At 38.2% G+C, this 20,706-nt stretch overlaps 1 protein-coding gene across 2 annotated transcripts in view; it reads left to right on the forward strand.

Annotated features, from left to right (window-relative positions):
- Window positions 1-19,842, forward strand: part of mrj (DnaJ heat shock protein family (Hsp40) member B6 mrj) — a 319,815-nt gene extending 299,973 nt beyond the window's left edge. The window contains exons 4-9 of one of the 2 annotated variants that reach the window (XM_071590950.1): window positions 10,161-10,360; window positions 11,228-11,337; window positions 12,116-12,268; window positions 14,439-14,657; window positions 15,245-15,497; window positions 18,106-19,842. In XM_071590950.1, coding sequence (XP_071447051.1) covers window positions 10,233-10,360; window positions 11,228-11,337; window positions 12,116-12,268; window positions 14,439-14,657; window positions 15,245-15,497; window positions 18,106-18,199 — 957 coding nt within the window. In that variant the 5' untranslated portion in view covers window positions 10,161-10,232 and the 3' untranslated portion in view covers window positions 18,200-19,842. The remainder of the gene's footprint in view (window positions 1-10,160; window positions 10,361-11,227; window positions 11,338-12,115; window positions 12,269-14,438; window positions 14,658-15,244; window positions 15,498-18,105) is intronic. The other variant, XM_071590951.1, reaches the window with a different exon arrangement.
- The last annotated feature ends 864 nt before the right edge of the window (window positions 19,843-20,706 follow it).

Here is a 20,706-nt window from a genome sequence, read left to right on the forward strand (position 1 = left end):
TCAATAGTACTTAGCTCTTTACCGTCCTCCATGATTTTCTCTACCGCCTGTTTGTATTCCTTTCTTTTCAACCCATTTAATGCTTCTACATTCCATTTTCTAACTCGCCGCCCCTGCCTTATCTTTTTAAAACGTACGCAACATTTCATAACAACTAAATTGTGGTCTGAGTCCGCATCCGCTCCCGGGAAGCTGTGGGAATTTATCACACTGTTCCTAAACCTGTGTCTAACCAGGATATAATCTAGCTGATATCTTCCCGAGTCACCTGGCATTTTCCATGTATACCTGCGTCTTTTGTGGTGTCTGAACCAAGTGTTGGTGATAACTAACCCCTGTCTCCTGCAGAACTCAACTGCTTTCTCCCCGCGGTCATTCCTCGTGCCTAAACCGTAGTCCCCCACCTCATCACCATCTCTTCCTTCGCCTACTGTCGCATTCCAATCCCCCATCACTATCAAATGTTTCCCTGCAGGAACACATGCAATCATGTCCTCTAACTGATCGTATATCCTATCGACCTCTTCTTCCTTATGGTTGCTCGGTGGCATGTATACCTGGATAATAACTAAGTTCGTCAGTTCTGCTTTTATCTCCACTAGTAGTATTCTATCCGTTACCTGCTCTATGTTGACTACGCTTCTTCCTACCTCTTCATTTAATACTATGGCGACCCCTCGTTGGCTCTCGTCCCCACCGCTGTATATTATTCTATACTTATCACTCCAGTAATCCCCGCTATCTTTCCATCTCACCTCGCATAGACCTAAAATATCTATATTTCCCCTTTCCATCTCTCGCTTAACATTCTCCAATTTCCCCGTCCTCATCATTGTCCTAACATTCCACGTTCCTATTCTAACTAATTTGGTCTTCTTCTCCTGCGTCTTCTGTCCTGCTGCTGCTGGTTTTCCCTTGCAAGGGTTTCGTGGGATGACGACCGCGGAAGCCTTGCCTCCCCCGCTGCCGGGCACGACACACGGCCGATTGGGCCGAGCCCCGTGGTTGCCAGGACTCAAAATATCTCTATTGTCCATCACATTGTTCTTGGGAATGATAATTGAGGTGGTTTCCCGTTGCCTTCCTCAATAGTGTTTTTAACGTGACACCATCACTTACTGGCCGCCCCACTGGGGTCAGACGCCATTGCAGCCGCCTCACTGAGGAACAGACGCTGCGTGGACTACCTTTCGTCTGGCTCCTAACCTTCGACCTATCTGGCATGGGTGACCCTACCAGGAGCAATTTTTATTACTCCCGCCAGTACAGCTCTAGGGGTCATCGGAACGCACAAGCCCTTCCACCACGTCAAGGTTGTAGTCCGGGGAGGGATATATATATATATATATCTATATATATATATATATATATATATATAACAAAGGTTATGCGATTTTCTAGAAAGAAAAAGCCAAGCTTAACATTAAAATAGGAGGGTAAAAACTAAAGCAGGTAGAACAGTTTACGTATCTCGGTAGTGTTTTGGACCAACACGGTCAAAGTAGTAGGGACGTAAGGAGAAGAATTGCGCTAGGCAAACAGGCTTTCACAAGGAGGAGGGAGTTGGTGACAGGGACTTTGAGTAAGGATGTTAAGAAAAGACTCGTAAAAACTTTGGTATGGAGCGTAGCTATGTACGGCGCGGAAACGTGGTCATTGAAGCAGGAGGATAGACGTAGATTGGAGGCTTTTGAAATGTGGGTTTGGAGAAGAATGGATAAGGTGAAATGGACAGAGAAGAAAACAAATGAGGAATTACTTGGTATGGTGGGCGAAGAGAGGGGTTCGTTGGGAGCAATCCTATGGAGGCAGGAAAAGTGGATGAAGTGGGTGTTGACCGGCTGTGGGATGTTGAAGACTGTGATAGAGGGTAGGATGTTGGGCAAAAGAGGAAAGGGAAGGAATAGGATAGGGATGTTGGACGGGATGAAGGGAAGAAGAAAGTACTCAGAGATGAAGAGGGACCTGATATAGAGTAGGTTGATGGATTTTGTGTTTTGTTAGGAGTAATAAAATATTTGTTTGGTAGTTGTGTCCATCCAAAAACCTACCTCGTCGGGACCCTCCGGTCAGTCCAACGCTCTACCCACTGGACTACCGTCACCCGACTTTATATATATAATTATATATATATATATATATATATATATATATATATATATATATATATATATATATATATATATATACATATATATATATATATATGTACATGTATGTATATTGTCGATTGGATGTCTAAGACTGTGATAGATGGAATAACGTTAGACAAGCGAGGTAGGGGAAGGACAAGGATATGCATGTTGGAGGGAATAAAAAGATGTAGTATGAATGTGAAATTGAAGAAGGGTTCTTCATAGTTAAAGGGTGTTAGAATATCTTGTTAGTCGAGGGAAAGCGATGTAAGGTAAGTTTTTGTTCATCCAAACCTTAAATAAAATAAAGGCAGACCACCAGATAGTAAAACATTTTATACAATTTATTTTAATTGTTATATGCTCATCGTACTTAAGAAACAACAGCCCCCATCATGATGAATCTCTTTCAATTAAACCAATTTTCCTATTTCATAGCCTATCGCATGATAATCTCGTACGGCCGTGGTGCTTCGGTCGAATCTCCAATAACCCAAATGGCTTAAACGGGAGGTTCCTAGCTCAAGATAATTTTCGGAACGCTTCCAAAAACACTTAAATCTCGTTGCTAAGGGAAACGAGTTTATTGGGATGGGGATCCTGTTTTTTGTTTTCCCTGGTGACAGGATATTCTATTTTCGCCGTCGATTCTGATTCTCGCTTCATCTTTTGCCGGTCGATTTAATTACCTCTCATTTTCTGCCATGATACCGAAGTCCGATCAAACTAGTCGCTGAAAATCCGCCTACTTATTAAGTGTAATTAAGTTTTCTTTTCTTTCCGCTCCGAAGCACAATAATGGCTGCGTTCGAGGTCCTTGTCCTTTCTCGTTGAAGGAACGCGCTTTGATTCCCACCTTCGACTTAGGGCGCTTTTAAATTTTCATTGCCTCCGGGCTTATATGTAATATTCAGCCACAAGAGAGGAGGCCATATCGTTAAAATGCGTGTTCATTACATGAATCCTTAAATCCCAGCCATAGTCCAACGGTAAAAAGAACTCCGCGTTGCGTTTTTCACCCTTGGACCTAGCCATTTATCTTTTTATAGCTGCACTCTGAGACGCATGGTCGATTGAAACTGAAGTATTGATGATTTTTTGACACCCTTTCAGAATAAACCGTTTTCTACTAACCATTTATTGAGCGAAAGAACTTCTGGAACTGCAACGGCGATAAGATTTGTCATGCTTTAACCACAATTTTGATTACGGAAGGGTAGGTTTGCCTGCTGCAATTTATTATATATTTTGTTTATTTATTTAACCTGCAAGCCACCGCTAGGGTATGTAGCAGGTGGTGAATACACACTAGAATAATTGTTACCCGAACACGACCGCGGTCGGACAATGTTATTAAGATCCCCTATCGTTTGTGGAAAAAATGACATCTTCAATCTGTCTGTTCTACCCTTAATCTCCCTCATTTTACGGGGAGCAATACATTTTACCTGTATCTCCTACCGTAGTACTAAGTGGGTACTAATTCATTTTTAACATCATTGCCTGAGAGGCATTCTTCTAATTTATGCAAGACATTTAATCTGTAATTAAACCTTCGCTACGTGAGTGATTCCTAGCCTAGCTCATCTAATATTTTGGTTACGCTACTGAGATTGTATAAACGACATTTTGCAAATCTAGCTCCTCACTCTGCACGCGATCCAATTCGACAATCAATTTAACTTCATAAGGATCCCATGTACTAGCTGCATATTCTAAATGAGGCCTTAACAGCGAAATAATACATTTCTCTTTAACCTTTTCATCACATTTACCCGGTACTCCTGCAATAAATCCTAATTTTTGTTAGCTTGTCCACATATTCCCCGTATATATTTCACCCAGGAGAGGTCGTGAGTGAGGGTTACGCCTAAGCATTTAATCCAGGGGGTGAATACATGTCAGGCTAATTTTGAGCCGAGCATTTCCCCCCCTGCCGCGGTCGGACATTGTTAATCTGATCGCTATCGTTAGTGGAAAAAATTAAATCTTAAATGTATCTGTTCTGTACCTAATCTCTGTAATTTCATTGACATAAACTCGCTTACGTTAGTACGATGGAGGTAATAATGCATTTTCAACGACAATGCTAAATCTGGGCATTTTTTTACGTTCAAGTTCTAATTACCAAGTGTCGCGCCCACGTTGCATGCCATTTAGGTCATCTGATAAATCTTCTGTGTTCTTTGGATTACAAATATCTCTGTAAACCACTGCATCGTCGGCAAATTATTATATCTTAGTTGTCACTACTGAGTCAATGTCGTTTACGTAAAGTAGGAATAAAAGAATTCCGATAACTCTTTCCTGGAGAGCACCTGGAGTGATTTCCACTGAACTTCAGCTAACTCCGCCTATGATAACTCTTGGTACAACCCGACCATTCAAAAAGTCTTTTATCCAACCCATATGCTTCTAGCTTTGTGAGTAGTTAACTATAAGGTACTTTGTCTAAAGCTGTCTTAAAATCCAGAAAAACTGCGTCCACTGGAATATTGCTCTCTCCCGAAATAATGATATCATGAACACTAAGCGCCAGTTGTTTCTCGCAGGATCTATCCTTTCGGAAACCGTGCTGATTTTCCATCAATCACTCCCGAATATCGAGGTATCTCGCGATCGAACTAGAAAATATATGTTCTATGACCTTGCATGAAATAGACGTGAGGGAAAGAGTCTGCAATTGCTTGTTTCTTCCTTGTCTCCGTTTTTTTTTTTTTTTTTTTTTTTTTAAATATTAGTGTTACATTAGCCGTTTTCCGATCACTGGGAACCTTGTGATCTAATAGCCATTTTTAAAATATGATTAATAATCACGGTCGGGGATCGAGATGGTGCGGGGGCTAGCGTACTGGCTTCCCACCCAGAGGGCCCGGGTTCAAATCCCGGCGGTGTTGAATATTTTTCAGAGGTATCTCGATCCCTGCTTGAGGTGCTTTGTGGAGGGCACTTTGAGTGAGTACGCCGTCCGTCGGATGGGACGTTAAGCTGCGGACCCCTTGGCGCCTTTCGTTAAGAGTAGGCTAATGCCGACGCCGGGTTTCTCTCCACCCTTTATCCTTTCCTATCCATCCCCTATGGCGCAAATGACCTCAGCTGTCGGTCGCCTCCCCTCAAAACTACTACTACTATAATCACGGTTAAATTTCCGACTCTAATTCCTGAAATATACTTGTTGGTGTTAGATCCAGTCCAGAGGAATCGTTAGGCTTAATATTTTTCAGCAAACGCTCTATTCCATTTTATGATATATTAATTTTGGGAATTGGTGGACGGAAATATTTGGTAGGCTATCGGAGACATTCGGTGATACATTGGTGAAGACGTTTTGAAAGAAGGGATTTAATAAGTTAGCCCTTTCTAAACTGCTGGTTACTCTTTTGCCTTTATCGTTTTTACCTTTATCGTTTATCGAATTAACTGTTGTCTTATTTCCCTGACCCTCTGACGTACAACCACTTTCAAATTTTTCTATTATCTTTTCCATTTGGATTCTCGTAACGCTTTCTGAAATTCCATCTTGGCATTCGTCCTAGATATTGATTTGATATCTTATAATCATAACTGATATCATTCCTTTTGCCGCTGGAGTTATCACCCCTAATATTTTTCATCTTTTGTTTCTTCTGCTCTGACTTCTAATATTCTTTGTCTTCAAAGTCTCCGTCACTCCAAACAGCCATGTCCTTTGTACTTTATCCCTTCCTGATAAACCATTTGCTCTTTTCTTTTTCATCCGGCCGGTCTCTCAACCATTCTCTCTACTTGACATTGTGTTTTTAAAACGCCTCAATCATTCGCAGTCCGCAAGTCTTCAGGAAATTCTCGAATAAATAGGTCCGCTTGGAGAATAGGATTGTTGTTATTGCTTAAAGTATAATCTATCCTACGGTTTTGAATTTTTGATAAATAAGTATCGTTGTTTGTGAATATCCGTAAGCATTTATATCATGGCGAAATCATTTACCCATTTTGAGCTGCGATGATGATTTTCGCGACTTGCCTTGGAGCTGCACTATGCTGAGAGTAGGTTAGACCCGTCTTCTGTCACGCCACGGTGCTGTCATGCTCATGGCGCGTGCAATGTTTACTCCCATGCATGTCCTCATGCTCAGCCCTTGTCTCTGCACGAGGTTTTCCGCAGCCTATTGACGTCAGTTCTTCGGAGGCGTGTTATCCCTCATTGGAGAAAAACCACCACGTATCGGGTGTTCGGGGAAATATTACCCGAACATCTGGTCGCAACATTTTGATGCTTGTTCGAAGATATTTTGGTAGGTTTTGCCTTCCCGTAGATATGAATGATTGGCTGGAGAGAGTTTTTTCGCTCCAACATTTGTAGCTAATGGATGTCTCCACTCGGAATCCTCCTTTGGCCTAACATGCATGGCGTCTCCGGTTAATTGTATGTACCATTGATTTGCGATGCGCATTGTTGCATGAGAAATTATACTAGTTTAACCATTCTCGGCTACCGGATTGCAACTCGGCAGTAAAAAGGTTGGATGATTCAATTAGTAGTAATTGCGTATTATTTAAGAGTAAGCAGAACCGGATATCCTTTGTTATCGATATGTTGTGAATGCTTTTCATCTGCTTACCATATTTAAAGGAGATACACTCGTAAATTACCATATGCTAGAATGGCAGCAACTAAATATACTCTTCGAATTTACCTTTATTTGCTTTTATTGTTCATCAGACGTCAGGTTTACATGCATTTATGGTAAGCTTGGTAGCCACCGCTAGGGTGAGTAGCAGGGGGTGGATACAAGCCAAACTATTTTGGTCACAAAATAATTTTTCCCTCTAGCACGGTTGGACAACGTTATTCTGATCCCTTATCTTTTGTACACATTGAGTAGCTTCAGGCGTGATGTGGTGGAAGTCGAACATAATGAATAACTGATCGAAGCATTTTTCCACTTGATAAAATCTTTTATTTTACGACCGGGTTTCGATGTATTACCTGCGATATTTCGATGTAGACCTGATAATGATGTAATACATCGAAACCCGGTCGTAATTCAAAAGATTTTATCAAGTGGAAAAGTGCTTCGATCAGTTATTCCTTATCTTTTGTGTTGAAATATTTCAAGTTTAAATTTATTTCTCCGACTGGAAAAATTGCCCACCAACTGAATATAGCACTCTACCATGAATGACAATGAGAATGCGTAGTAATGATTAATGCTGAACTAATTTGATTTTCCAGTAGTTGTAGATTTGTCAGTTAGCTCCATTTGTTATGAGCTGTAGGGAAGACGTGGTTGAAAACAGATTGTTTTATCATGTTTGTTCTCATTATATAGCTGATGATCTTCGAATTAATTATCGGTGTAGGTATTAATCCAGGCTTTCAAAATTTCACCGCTCGAATATTCTTGATTAATGGCCAGCCTGGATATTTTAACAGTTGTTTAGCCAACAAATTTTGACAACCCACGGTAGTCGCGAGCAATTCAAATTTTCCACCAATTCCAACCCCTTTTATTTTTATCTTTTTGAATTCACCAATGCCTAATCAAGAAGCGGAATTGCCGGTGCAATAGTGGCGCGTCGGGGCGTTGCGGTTAAAATCTGTGAAGCGATCTGCCCTCCTTCGCCTGGAACCCTTTCCCGATCGTAATCCCAAATTGATGGGCCGCCCTCTTCATTCCAAGCCGAATCAACTCCGTGATTCTAGCGATCTTATACAGCTCGCGTCCGCGCACGTACTGCATACTTTGTCCAGTACTTGATGCGTGGTTGGACAATAGCGTGGGCGCCCCCTTCTTAACGGATGCACGCAGGCCTCGTGCGTCTGTTTGTGACGGTCAGGGGGACGGGGAACAATAAACTCTCCAACCCTCCCACCTCCGTTTAAATCCATATTTAGCGCCTCTACTGAATCACCCACCCTCTCACTCCGTGGTTATCGTGATCTCTCCCCCATTTTCGCGCTGGAAGACGGAAGATTCCTCTCGAATGCTCCGTGGTTTTCTCTCTCCCTCTCTGGATTCGCCCTTTCCCTCCCCGAAAGCCGACTCCGAAAAGAAGGAACAAAAGGCTGTAAATTATCCACCTCCCACAGAGAAAGGCTTTCCACCACTCCGTTTACCGCAAGAGAAAAAAATTAAAGCGAGTCATCCGCCGTAGCCATCTGAGCGTCGGTAAGCTTGGTTGTTCAATTTTTCATGAAAGTGACGCGTCTCCTCGGATGGGAGACGATGCCCTGGAGAGCAGACAGGACCTGATTGGTCGCAGGGGAGAGTTTTGTGCGTAGTCCTTACCAGAGAGTTTTATGTGACCATCTCCTGAAGGAATGGGTTTTTAAGCATTGGAAACAATCTCTATTAAGATATTAAGTAACTTGAAGTCGTTGGGTACAATTGCACGAATCGTTCGACTGCCTGTGTGAGAGCCTATGGCAATGCCATGCTTGAACGGGTCTTAACTCTTACTACTACTGTCTTAACTCCACGGTTTTTCTCGCCAAGGGCGAATATAATGGAGGGGGGACCATGCACTCTCTTGGAGAACATTTTTGGACTTTAATATAGTTCAAAATAAATATTACTTATATGCCGAATACCTCGTAATGTCTGCCGTATGATGTGTTTCTGTCTCAAAGTGAGTGCGATTAGTTTCAAATTTCTTATTATTTTCAGCCTTATTCCTTGGAAAAAAAGTTTTAAAATGACATTTCTTTAAATATGATGATGCCTTCCGCACCCATAGAGGTTCTCTATATTTGCTACTGTCCCTTTCAGGAATTGTTTCGATTCATTTCAAACAAAACCCCCAGCGACACCTTGCTACTATCCTTTTACGGCATACTATTTTAATATCGAAGTATACAGGTAACATCGAAGTGTATATGCCTGTATCAGTCATTATTTTGTTTTGCGGGACATTTCATGGAGAAAACGCCCTCGCCTTGGATGGTATTGACCTTTGGGTCAATGAAGTAGCTTGTGACCCCACAATTTTTTTACCAGCCGGCTTGTTTTCTCCACCTTGGAAAGGCAAATTTTCGTTTTTGACGTTGGAAAGGTACTGCTTAAAATACCAAGCATTGACATGCTCGTATTTTGAGACCTGCGCTGTCGTTAATTTAGGATTGACTTGATATAGCTTTCAATTCAATTCTTATATAATATCTGTATTTATTGGCCGTGAATAAAGATAAGGCACGAATATTTGAGGAATCTGGGTGCCAACCAAGAACTGTTGTCCAACTCCGTCAAGTTATGGAATTAATTCAGGACTTCGTATTACTCTGTAAATTACTCGATTGCCTGGAAATACGCTAAAGAAGGCTACAATGCAATCGTCGTTTCCCTCTTCATGTAATGAAAATAGGACTGTGGGGCTGTACCAGATGGTGTTCTAGATAGTTATCGTGTAAACATCAATTTTTCGTTTAAAATAGCAAATTAGCATAAAATTATTCTCTTCTCTATGGTTTATTATAAAAATGTTCAGTTCGTCTGCTCTAGTCACCGTAATGCTTTTCGTTAGCAACGTTTTTTGTGTAGATGGCGGGCCGATCGTCTTATGGTAGTTTAGGACGTGCATGACTAAATTACAGCTGGAATTTATTTTGTTTAGTACTTAGTTTGAAGATCAAGGGAAAACAGCCTTGCAGTATTTATTACAATTAACATCATATAGAGCTTTAAATTTGGTTTCTGAGTCAGCAAATTTTACAGCAAGTGTAGGTGTATATTTCGTGACTTTTCTTTTTGTAAACAAAATCTAATTGTAAGAATGGATCGTTGGAATTTCTCAGTCGATATGCATTTGAATATATAGAATTATGACTTGCCTCTCTATATACATAATGACCGATAGTGTGTTCGTTTTGTGCAAATATTTTTGTGGAATAAAAATATAACTTACTGTTTTAAGTTTTCTCCAAGTCATGCTTGAGATAACACCGGAAGCCCTACTTATAATTCTACTAAGATATAGCTTTTGTGATTTTGTTTTAATTACCCGCGGCTATGCTGTATCACTAAATATTGTACTCATTCTTTTCAGGGTTCACGATCATTGATTTCGTGGTTTAAGTTGGAGCGGAAGCTATTGCAAATAGGTTAGTTTCAAGTGAAAATGGACGGGAGTGGTCACCGGTCCAGGGGAAGCCGAGGAGGAAGCGGTTCAGCCACAACTGTGGTCCTCGACTACTACAAAGTTCTAGAAGTTCCTCGTGGGGTTTCTACGGCCGAAATAAAGAAAGCGTAAGTTACCTATTGACGCTATTCCGTTTGTACTGTGTCACATAGGTTAAGATATGGCAAACATCCCATTAGTATTGAAGAATTTTTGCTCGAAATTATAACATTCTCACTGATGGTGCTGAATTCTTTGGGATGTTGTGTTGTTCATAGCGTTCAGCAAGCCCTTGTCTTATGTAAAAATATTAAGTATCCAAGGCATCCTAGCTTAAAGAGGCACTTTACTTGGTACTGTTTTGAAGTTCATATTATGGTAGTTATTTATAGTAATTCTAGGCAAGTGACTTGGGGAATTCTTAAAAGTGTTTTAGATTCACCTAATCAAGGCAGTGATATGTTTCCAATATCCTTTTATTAAATTTTTAATTTTAATTCTTCGGTTCTCACACCTGGTTCTAGTTGCCCTGTCTGATATATCCTGTGAATGCATTCATTATATGTTGTATAAGATGAAAATGAACCTCATTTGTAATTATGTTAAGTTTATATTATGTCATTATATTAAATTTGTTGTCCCCTAATGTTGGCCCATATTTCACGGGCCTAAATGACAATTAAATGACAATATTTCTGTATACTTTGACCTGATGATGGTGTAATATGAGTGAAGCCTGGGAAATGTGAAATTTTACAAATGTCTGTAAAATTTTCAAGAAATAATTATTGAATATGATCAATTGGTGCAATAATTTTGAATTCCTCAGGTCCATTGCCAAGTCTGAGTGAATAGGGTGTGTTATGCTTATGTGCCGAAGTTATCTAAGGTTTTCACTTGAAGGAATGTAGTTTTATTAGTTGTGTATATTTTTTATTGAGGGTTGTTATGTACCTTGATAATGTGTCTGAAGCAAATTATGTTCTTGCTTTCAGTTACAGGAAATTAGCTTTGAAATGGCATCCAGACAAGAATCCAGATAACCAAGATGAAGCCAACAAGAGGTTTAAAGAAATCTCTGAAGCTTATGAAGTTCTTTCAGATGGTAAGAATCGCTCCACCATTATTGATTTGCTTTAGTTTAAGTGGCACATTCATTTTAAAGTTATATGCTGAAGTCTTGTCTCTTATAATATTTCACAGATGGTAAACATTTTTATTTTATTTTACTGACTGCAGTCATGACGAGAGTTTTGAATGATTTGGGTGGTGAAATAGCAAATGAGTTTATCTGCCAGTAATGCTTACTCTCCAGAATATGTTTGTGTGGCTGTCAATAAATGGACAACAATTAATGACATATACTCACATTTTGTAAACCTTTTTTTCTTGCTTTGGCTTAATAATGTAATTTCAGACACTGTCAAATCAGCTCTTAGCTGGCGGGTTACTAGGTACTCCTTTGCCATATTGCCTCCAAAAAGTTCTATCCGTGCTGCTGCAACAGTAGTTAGAAAATATCTGCTGTGAATTGTAACTTTGGCTGTATAGTTTATTCGTTTCAGCCAACATTAGATAATATCTCAACCATGTGATTGCTAAGTAAAGTTCCCTCATGATGAAAAAATGGTGACGTGAACACTGCATAACCAACATCCCTCATTTCTGTGATTGTAGAATCTTTAGATTTGGAAGTAGAAAAAATTGAACTAGGCCCATTGACCTGAAATGAAAAAGAATAAAGATACACTCTGCAGGACCCATGTCTCACATTGCAGTGTCCGTTATTGTGTTGTATGAATATGTTGTTTATAAATTGCAATATCCCTTCCTTCCCCCTTCTCACCCCCCACTCTCGAAAACCCTGGAACCAACGCCCACAGAATCCAAGCGGCGCATATACGATCAGCGTCTTCGGGGAGGTGGCACATTTGGAAGTGGATTCAGCACTGGATCAGGCTCTGGGGGACGTTCTCCCCGTGGATTTCCTTCATTCCGCAGTTTTTTCTTCGAGTCTCCCTTTCACCGCTTCTTTGGTATAGACCCATAGAGAACCCTGACACATTCCCATTCCCCTAACAGTCCACACACCTTCCCCTCCTCATTCATCCATGACTTCAGGTTTTCCTCCAGGGAAAAATTAACAGTAAATCCTTGTTTATGCCATCCTGCTTCCCTGTTACTAAATGGAGTAATACTGCAGAATCGGTTCAAAATGGTGTTATCATTCTTTCAGACTGACATCTTTTTAATATCATATCGTTTTAGCCTAATTTCCATAATGCTTTTAGTGCCAAACAGTGATATATAATTCTCTTTGGTATGGATTTCCAAAGTTCCAACAATGTAATATTCAAATTAATCAATGCAAGGGCGGATAAAATGAAAAAGTACTGACACAAAGAATACAGGATCTATATTGCCAAATTTCTTAATGCATTTAAATGAATTCTTATATTTTTATCATAAAAAATAATCTGCCAAATGGTTTTCTGTCTGTTTTCTAAAACAAGAACATGCGATTCTTGTGGTGGTGTTCTCTAAAGGGGAAAAACTTATGGTACTGAAAGGGTGATTATATTTCACTTTCCATGCATAAAAGTTAGCTGAAGAATAACTGATGAATTGTAAGAATCAATACATTCACTTGTAATGATGCACAAATGAGACATGGCATTAAATGGAGGATTTACTGTTGACATCCCTCACTCCTCTCCCCGCCTGCCTCTCTTCTGAGGATCTCTCCCCACACAATCCCTCTCGCAGCACCCTCTGTGCAAAGGGTGTGTGACCAACTGACTGGAACTGCTTGCCCCATCCCCCGTTGCTCACTGCTGCTCCCAACTAATCATTCCTCGTGTTTCTCACTCTTGCTTTACAGTAGTTATTTGTTTTTGCTGCCGTGAAAATGGACGAGGGGGAATTGGGCTGAAGTCAAGATCTGCATTGAAAAGAACTCACAAATTTTTTTTCTTGTTTGGATTGCCATTAAACACATTTTTTTGCCTCTCATAAGCTCCTAATTGTTAAGAATTTTTGTTGAAAGAAATCATTATAAACTTGGCCTCTCAACAATCACATAAAGGTTGCATGGGAATTCCTTTTAAGCTTTGGATTTCGACTGGTTTACAGTAAAATGAAATGGAATGCCTGTATGAATATGTTTATTGTAAGATTTTTAGGCCACCGAGAAGGCAGCAAGCAGTTGTTGGGTAGGCTTGAGGTTTTCAAGCTGGCAATCTCTCTTAAATTTGCCTAGCTTTCTCATGCCCTTGACATGTTAGGAGTTGGCAGTGATGTATCTTTCCGTATATTGCGTAGACATATTGCCAGAATGAAAATAGTTTTGTGACAACTGGTTATATATATTTTTTTAATTTATTTAAATTGCCATGTACTATTTCCTCTTTCAAATATTGGAGAGTTGAATGGCAGTTCCATAACATCACAGCCTATTCCCAGCATGATGAGTGTGATACCCTTTACATACTTTCTGTATTCCACTGAAAATAGTGAATATTTTTCGGATTAACCCAAATCTGCATTGCTGTTTTTCTTTTATAAGTGAAATGTTTTTTTCTAATAATGGTTTACTTTCAACAGAAATTAGCTTTAAAAGTTCTGGTGTGGTTAATTTTTCATGTGGTTGAGTTTCTCTTTAACATTATGATAATTCTGCATGGTTTTGTTTTGATTTCCCATCCCTTGTTCGAGCATTGTGGTGGAAACTTCATGGTCGAACCTTGTCCTTCATTAATGTGCTTTTTATAAATCTAGGTGTTTAATGGCCCTTCTTAATACCTACGCTACTAAAATTACAAACAAAAGCTTGAGGGCTTGACTCATTTTATTTTGCTGGCATTCCATATCATGTCAAAAACTATTTTTATCTCACTGTTTACGATATTTGGATAAAATTGTTTGGAGGCTTTGTTGGCTAATGTGGAGAAAAAAAATTCATTTCTGACCCTTGAAAATAATGTTATATTATTAAATGTTCATTTTAATATGTTCATTCATTATGTGTTCAAGTTAGTAGATCTGATAAATGTTTTTTTCTGAAATATAGAGACATTTTAAAGTAATTTTTCAAAAGTTTAGTTAAAATTCATTAGACGGGACCTCCCTTCTTTCCCTGTTGATGAAATTTAATGCCATTATACACTTCTCATGTTTGCCCCATCTCTTCCTCTCATCCCTCCACAGAAAAGAAGCGCAAAGTATATGACCAGTATGGAAAGGAGGGTCTGGCTGGAGTCGGAGCGGGCAGGCGCCCTGGTGGCAGGCACCACCATGACTTATTCTCTGACGACCCCAATGACATCTTTGGCGGGGCATTCCCCGGGTTCACATTCCGCGACCCAGAAGATGTGTTTAGGGAATTCTTTGGATCGGACATGGGGTTCCCTGATCTCTTTCAGACAGGTAAGTGAATCACTTCAGGAATGATTTTATTAGGGCATTAAATGTGAAGCACATATTTTTTGCTAGAATATGATCCTACAGCAGTCGTTGAATAAGTAGAAGACAGTTGAAATTTGAATTTCTTTTTCAAGTGGGAAAGGTATCCTAGTTAAATTATCTGATATTGCCCTAGAGACAATTTTTACTGAAACCTTGGCGAATAAAAATTCTTATAAGTCATCATTGTCTGATGTGTTCTCATTTATTTAATCATTAAGTGTTGTCAGGCCAGGCTTTTGGCTGGCCATAATTGATTGAGAATCATTTGCCCCGGAGCTGCATTCTGTACTCCTGGTCTGGTCACTCTGGTCAGAGTTTTAACCTGCTTCCCTTAAAATTTCACATGCACATCTGTTAATGTTATAATTATTCTCTGCAATTATTTTTATTGAGACTTGCGGTATTAGACTTTGAATTATAGTTAGAAGAAGGGAGAAAAGTCCTTCTGTACACAGGGCAAAGAGAAAATTAGGGGATTTTAGTATAAAAATATTTTTCACCAATATGTCTTTGAGAAAAATGTACATTTCTTCATTTTGTTTCCACAGGTAGGAGAGGTGGTGGTGCCAACAATCGTTATTCACATCCTCAGAATAGTCTGATGTCTCCCTTCCTCAACTCGTTTGGCTTTGGTTTTGGTGCCATTGACGATTTGTTTGCCACCAACGGGTCATTCACATCTTTCTCGTCGTACCACTCGGGATTCTCTACTCCAGGCGGGCGACCCTCAGCCAGCGGTGCCGTCAAGAGGACTTCCACCTCCACTCGCTTCGTCGGAGGGAAGAAAATTATGACCAAAAAGTGAGTTCTCTTTTGCGTGCATGGCTGGAGGTAGTGGAGGCATAAGCAGCTGAAATCAAGTTACAATCAAAATTTTGAATGCTGTTAGCAAAAAATTAAAAGTAATACACAGAAATATAAAAAGTACTGCAGAATGTGGGCTACTTTTCTGTCAAGGGTTATGGGAAATAAAGCTTTAAGATACTGTGATGGTGCTCAGTGATTCCTCCTCCTATTGATATGAACCATTTTGTATTCCAGTTTCACACTCCTTGCCAAAATGTTATTAGTGGGTTATATCTTGTCCAATTTTAACCAGGCTTTATTTCACTAAAAGTCTACTCTAATAGTAATTGGGATTTTCTTGAGCACCAAATAATTTGTCTGCATAGGAATTCAATAACCAATATCTGAGAAATGTTAAAGAATTCAGAAAACATGGAAAGGTAAATTGCATTAATAAATTAAATTTTTCTTCCTAAAATGTTGATACATTTACTTAAATTCTATTTTTGATGAGAAGCAAATGTTACTATAATATTCCAGATAATCTGTATCCTATAAAATTGGCATTTCAAATTATATAAGTATAAATAAATTCAAAGGAAATGTGACAGTTTGTTTGATGAAATGACACAAAGTTTAAATTATCCATTCTGTATACATATGTATATGTATGTAAGCCAAACATATGTAAGGGTGGTTAGGAGACTGCAAAATGAAAGTACTTCATTTTTTGAGATGAATGATGTTAATTTTCAGCAGTCTCCTTTAAGGATTATTCATTTCTTCTTATATTGCTTCAGTTTGTTGATCCCTTACAAATAATGCAATTATCCCAACTTGCCTATTGAATTCATTTAGCATCAGGATCAGTGATGAAAACTAAGGTATGAGATATGGAGTGAATAAGAGCGTAATGTAATCAATGAGCATGTGGAAATGAAAGCTGCGTGTCAAAATAAATTATTTTGTTGAATTGTTATAATTTGATGCAAAGCGCTTGAGAAATAAAGATGATTTCAAACCAAAAATGATAAAATACTTTCATATTATAGAGAAAGTACTTGTGGGTTTTGAGATGCTAGACAAACTCGTGAGCATTTTACTAAGGGACCTGGACCACAAGTAATTTCTTCACATGCTGTAAAGTAAAAAAAGATGTGCAATTATCACTGGACAAATACATATATAAAACATAAGCTAATGATATGCCAATGTCTCTGCATAATCTGCGTAAACTTTGTGGGTAGACTTTTCAATTATTTTTTTTTTCAATCACGAATTGCCTTACAGGAGTATAATGTTTGTGATGAATACATTTTAATTTTCTTTACATTTTTTCTGAGTTTTATGGCCATTATTTGAAAAGTACTCGAAATTGAATAGAAATAAATAACTTACCTCAGTGAAACATTTTTATTTTTCAATGTAGTGTCCCTGTACAGTAATGCACTTGGTCCAATGATGTCCCAATGTCTTGATTGCATCTCGAAAGTTAGATTCCTTAAGGCCTGCAAAGTATGTCTTCTCCAGCTCTTAGTTCGTTGTTTGAAGAGAATCTCTGTAATGTATTTGAGATAGCAGTCAATGTCCAACTACAGACAAAACTACTGAAAAGCATGGCATATTTTAGCACGTACAGCACTCTTCATTAATAACCCTTGACAATATCTTGGCAATTCAGGAGTACTTTTTTTAAGCCCATGTATTTGCAAGGGTAGCCAATCTTCCAATTGCGATTGCAAAAGGAGTTTTTGAAGGAGCTTGAAAGCCGGAATTGTTGAAAATTTTCTACTCATTTAGGGTTTCAACTACTGCTTGTAATTTTTGTATTTCATAGAACTAAACACATGCCATGCATTCGGGATACCATTTTCTCTGGAACGAATGACTTAGCTTTGCAAGAACAAAGTTTCATTCAAAGGAGTTTCATAATAATGGGTTTTTACCTCATTTTATTAGTATATTTTTTAATGAGAAAGTAGCCATGAAGTATGTACCAGTCATTCATCTAGGTGTAGTGTTTTCTTTCTACATTTCAAATTACTTTGGTTGATGTGCAATAAAATTGAGATATAACAATTCAATAAAAATAAAAAAAATGTGTCCCCATTGAACCAGTGATGAATTTCATGTAGACTAGAGAAACATAGTTTCTTTCATCCTTTGATCAGTAGAAAACATTTGCAAAGAGGGAAGTGTATTGCCTGTTCACTATTAGACGTTTCACTATCCCCATGGAATCATTAAAAAAACTACTCTAAAATAATACAATGTGTCACATAATTACAAATTTTCCTGACAAAGTAAACAAATCCCTGGTGGGTTTGACTCCATCCCAAGGCAAAGTCTTTTTAAGCTGTGAAATTCTATCATTTCTACCAACAAACATTCTTGAATAAAAGTTGCAATCAAGATATGTCATGGGAGGATGCTATGGTTATGGATCTGCGTCCTCATTTTACTTAATAAACCTGCTTTTATATACTTAGGCATGTCTTGGGTTCTTGTAGGATATAAATATTAATTGTATTGAGTAATGAGAGTTGTGTATAAACAGTGTAAATGAATTTTCTCTTCTGCTCCTTTAGTGTTCTAAAACTTTCTTTTTTTTCTTTTTCCCCAGGGTCTTTGAGAATGGGAAAGAAACTGTGATGGTATATGAGAATGACGTTCTCACCTCAAAGACAGTGAATGGAACAGCTCAGGCAATAAGTTAGAAGAATTAGTGGGACTAAGGAAACTTTGGAGAGACTGAAAACTTGTTCTTATTTTTTGATCTAATTTTTTTTTTAGCTTTTATTTAAATTACTTCTGAAAAGTAATAATTTTTTTTTTTAATGACTCAAAACCATCGAAATATCCAATATTATGTTACAAGTTTGATTTCCTGTGTGCAGGTTTTTAATTACGCTTAAAAAAAAAAATAACCTGATAATGCAAATCTTGGAGAAATGAGCAGCATATTTATTTCATTTGGAGTGAGAAACTTGTCGACAAATTTTTGACACTGGTTTACTGTAGAAATAATATTAGGTAACAGATGCGTCGCAGTGAACGTGATGCACCGAGTGAAACTCCATTTGGATAAATGACAAGGAGATGGGCACGAGAAGTTTGGGGGTCTCTCTGCTAAAGTATGTTGACATGTGAAGATTTTATGTGAAACCTTAATGAATTGACAAATCATCTGATGTCTGATGTGCCCAGAGTTTCCTGGTGGCCAGCTAAGTGATATAAGCGAATACTTAGCCTTCATGCATTGCATTTAATGAGATCAGAAAGCAAGCAAGGTGTTTCAGCTCATTGTTTGCATTGTGTCAGTTAACCTGCACATCTGAAATAAAAATATGTTGGTGGGATTGGTCTTCAATCTTTTCTTGCCATTGGTTGAGGATGAAAGGGAGACCAAGAAAATTTTACCAATGTTTCCTGTCACTAAATGAAGCTGTGATCCCTATTATTACTGATGAAAACATACTCCCTAATAAATGTATTTGTATTTAAGTACTCCATTTATGTTTGAGCACGTGCAAATCATTGTCATTTGAGTTTTTTCATCCCTTTTTCAGCGCTTATGACTGCAGTGTTTTAACTCCAATGCACAACAAATACGTGTATATTGGATTTAATGCTGGAAATTTCTCCTGTGCTAACACCTAAAACTTGATGGCTTAGAATGCAGTTGTGTGAAATGTTTCACATTTAGTAATTGTAAAACTTCTTGTGATCCTAAATTGCAATCATATTCAATAATTACTGGAAATCAAGCTTAATTAATGCAACCCCTGACATGTCTCATTACTTTAATCTAGCTCCATTGCCACCACTCACTTAAATCATACCTGCACTGTTGGTGTACATATATCTAGAATAATTAGGCATAATTTAGGTAGGTGGTTGAATGATAGGTAGGTAGTAAGAGAGTGAATGTTGATTCGATGTTCTTTGTAAGTGTTGAGGATGAGCGTAAGATTGCAAGTGTTGAATAGTTATTAAAGACGGTGATAATTTAAATGTTTAGATCCAGTTCCCATTTTTTGTTACGTTAGTGTAGTTGTGACATTCTGTGCATATGTTGAATGCAAGGCAGGGTGTTTTTTTTTGCTTGAGCTGGAACCTGTGGCCATGTCTTTGATGCTCACTTGATGTCATCTCATTGATGGCAACCTAGCAAAAGCATTGATGTATATTGTGTAACGGAAGTCATAATGAAACTCATTGCACTCCTACTCTTAAGGTGAAGTAATTTATGTATCAGATGGTTTCATTGTGAAATATTGGATGTACATAATAATGCGTTGGAAACAAGACTTCTTCATATTAATTTGAAATTCATGGTTCATTAAACAATAGATTGTAACTTTGGTATTTCTTTTTATACTATCCCTTATTTATTTCCTTGATAATTTTTTTTCAGTGAGCAGGTGGAATAGTTTTAGTTGTCTACCCTTTTTACCTCTGGCTGAATGGAATACACAATTTTAGAGTTATGTGGCATTGAGGGCTGTAAAACCCTATTGCTTTAACTAAATATCACGTTGATATGGATATTTGGTTGGACTACAAAATAAATTGTGAAAAATCACTGAAAACTTGAACTCTTGAAAATGAGATTCTGCTATATCAGACATGAGCATGAATAGCTTTTTTAAGAACTTCTAAGGAATTGTTCATATTTGTGTGTATTTCTTTGAAAAAGTCACATAAGATTGATGTTAAAGTGACCATTTATTTTGTATAGCTACCAATGATCATTTGCCATTGTTCTGTTTAATCTTCCTGTGATCTATGGCTCATGTTTTAAACCTGTTATTCTACTGACCATATGCAATATGGTCCCAGATTCATAATTTAATAGCCTTAAAATTGTATGTAACAATTGAGACAAGCTAGGAGAAGCCTCAGTTTGTGAGTGTCACTACGTAAATCCAATAAGTTGTCTGTTGACATTGAAGGACATTGAAATTTTTACCAAATGTGGAAAAATGAAGTATTCACATGATACCATGGAACTGTGTTTAACGAGCACCTAAGATAGCGAGTGATTTGCATAACAAGTAAAAATATTGTGCCAAAGAATGACTCGCTTAGTGGGCAGCATTTCACATACTGAGTGATGAGAAGAGGTGGATTCCTGGAGTGATTGCACTGACTATTACGCTTGTTTAGCTTAAGTGCCACTAGCATTGAAGTGTTGGTAGTGATAGCAGATTTGTCCAAACTT

The sequence above is a fragment of the Hetaerina americana genome, unplaced genomic scaffold (genome assembly GCF_022747635.1).
Source record: "Hetaerina americana unplaced genomic scaffold, ioHetAmer1.1.p SCAF_4, whole genome shotgun sequence".
Taxonomy (NCBI): Eukaryota; Metazoa; Arthropoda; class Insecta; order Odonata; family Calopterygidae; genus Hetaerina; species Hetaerina americana.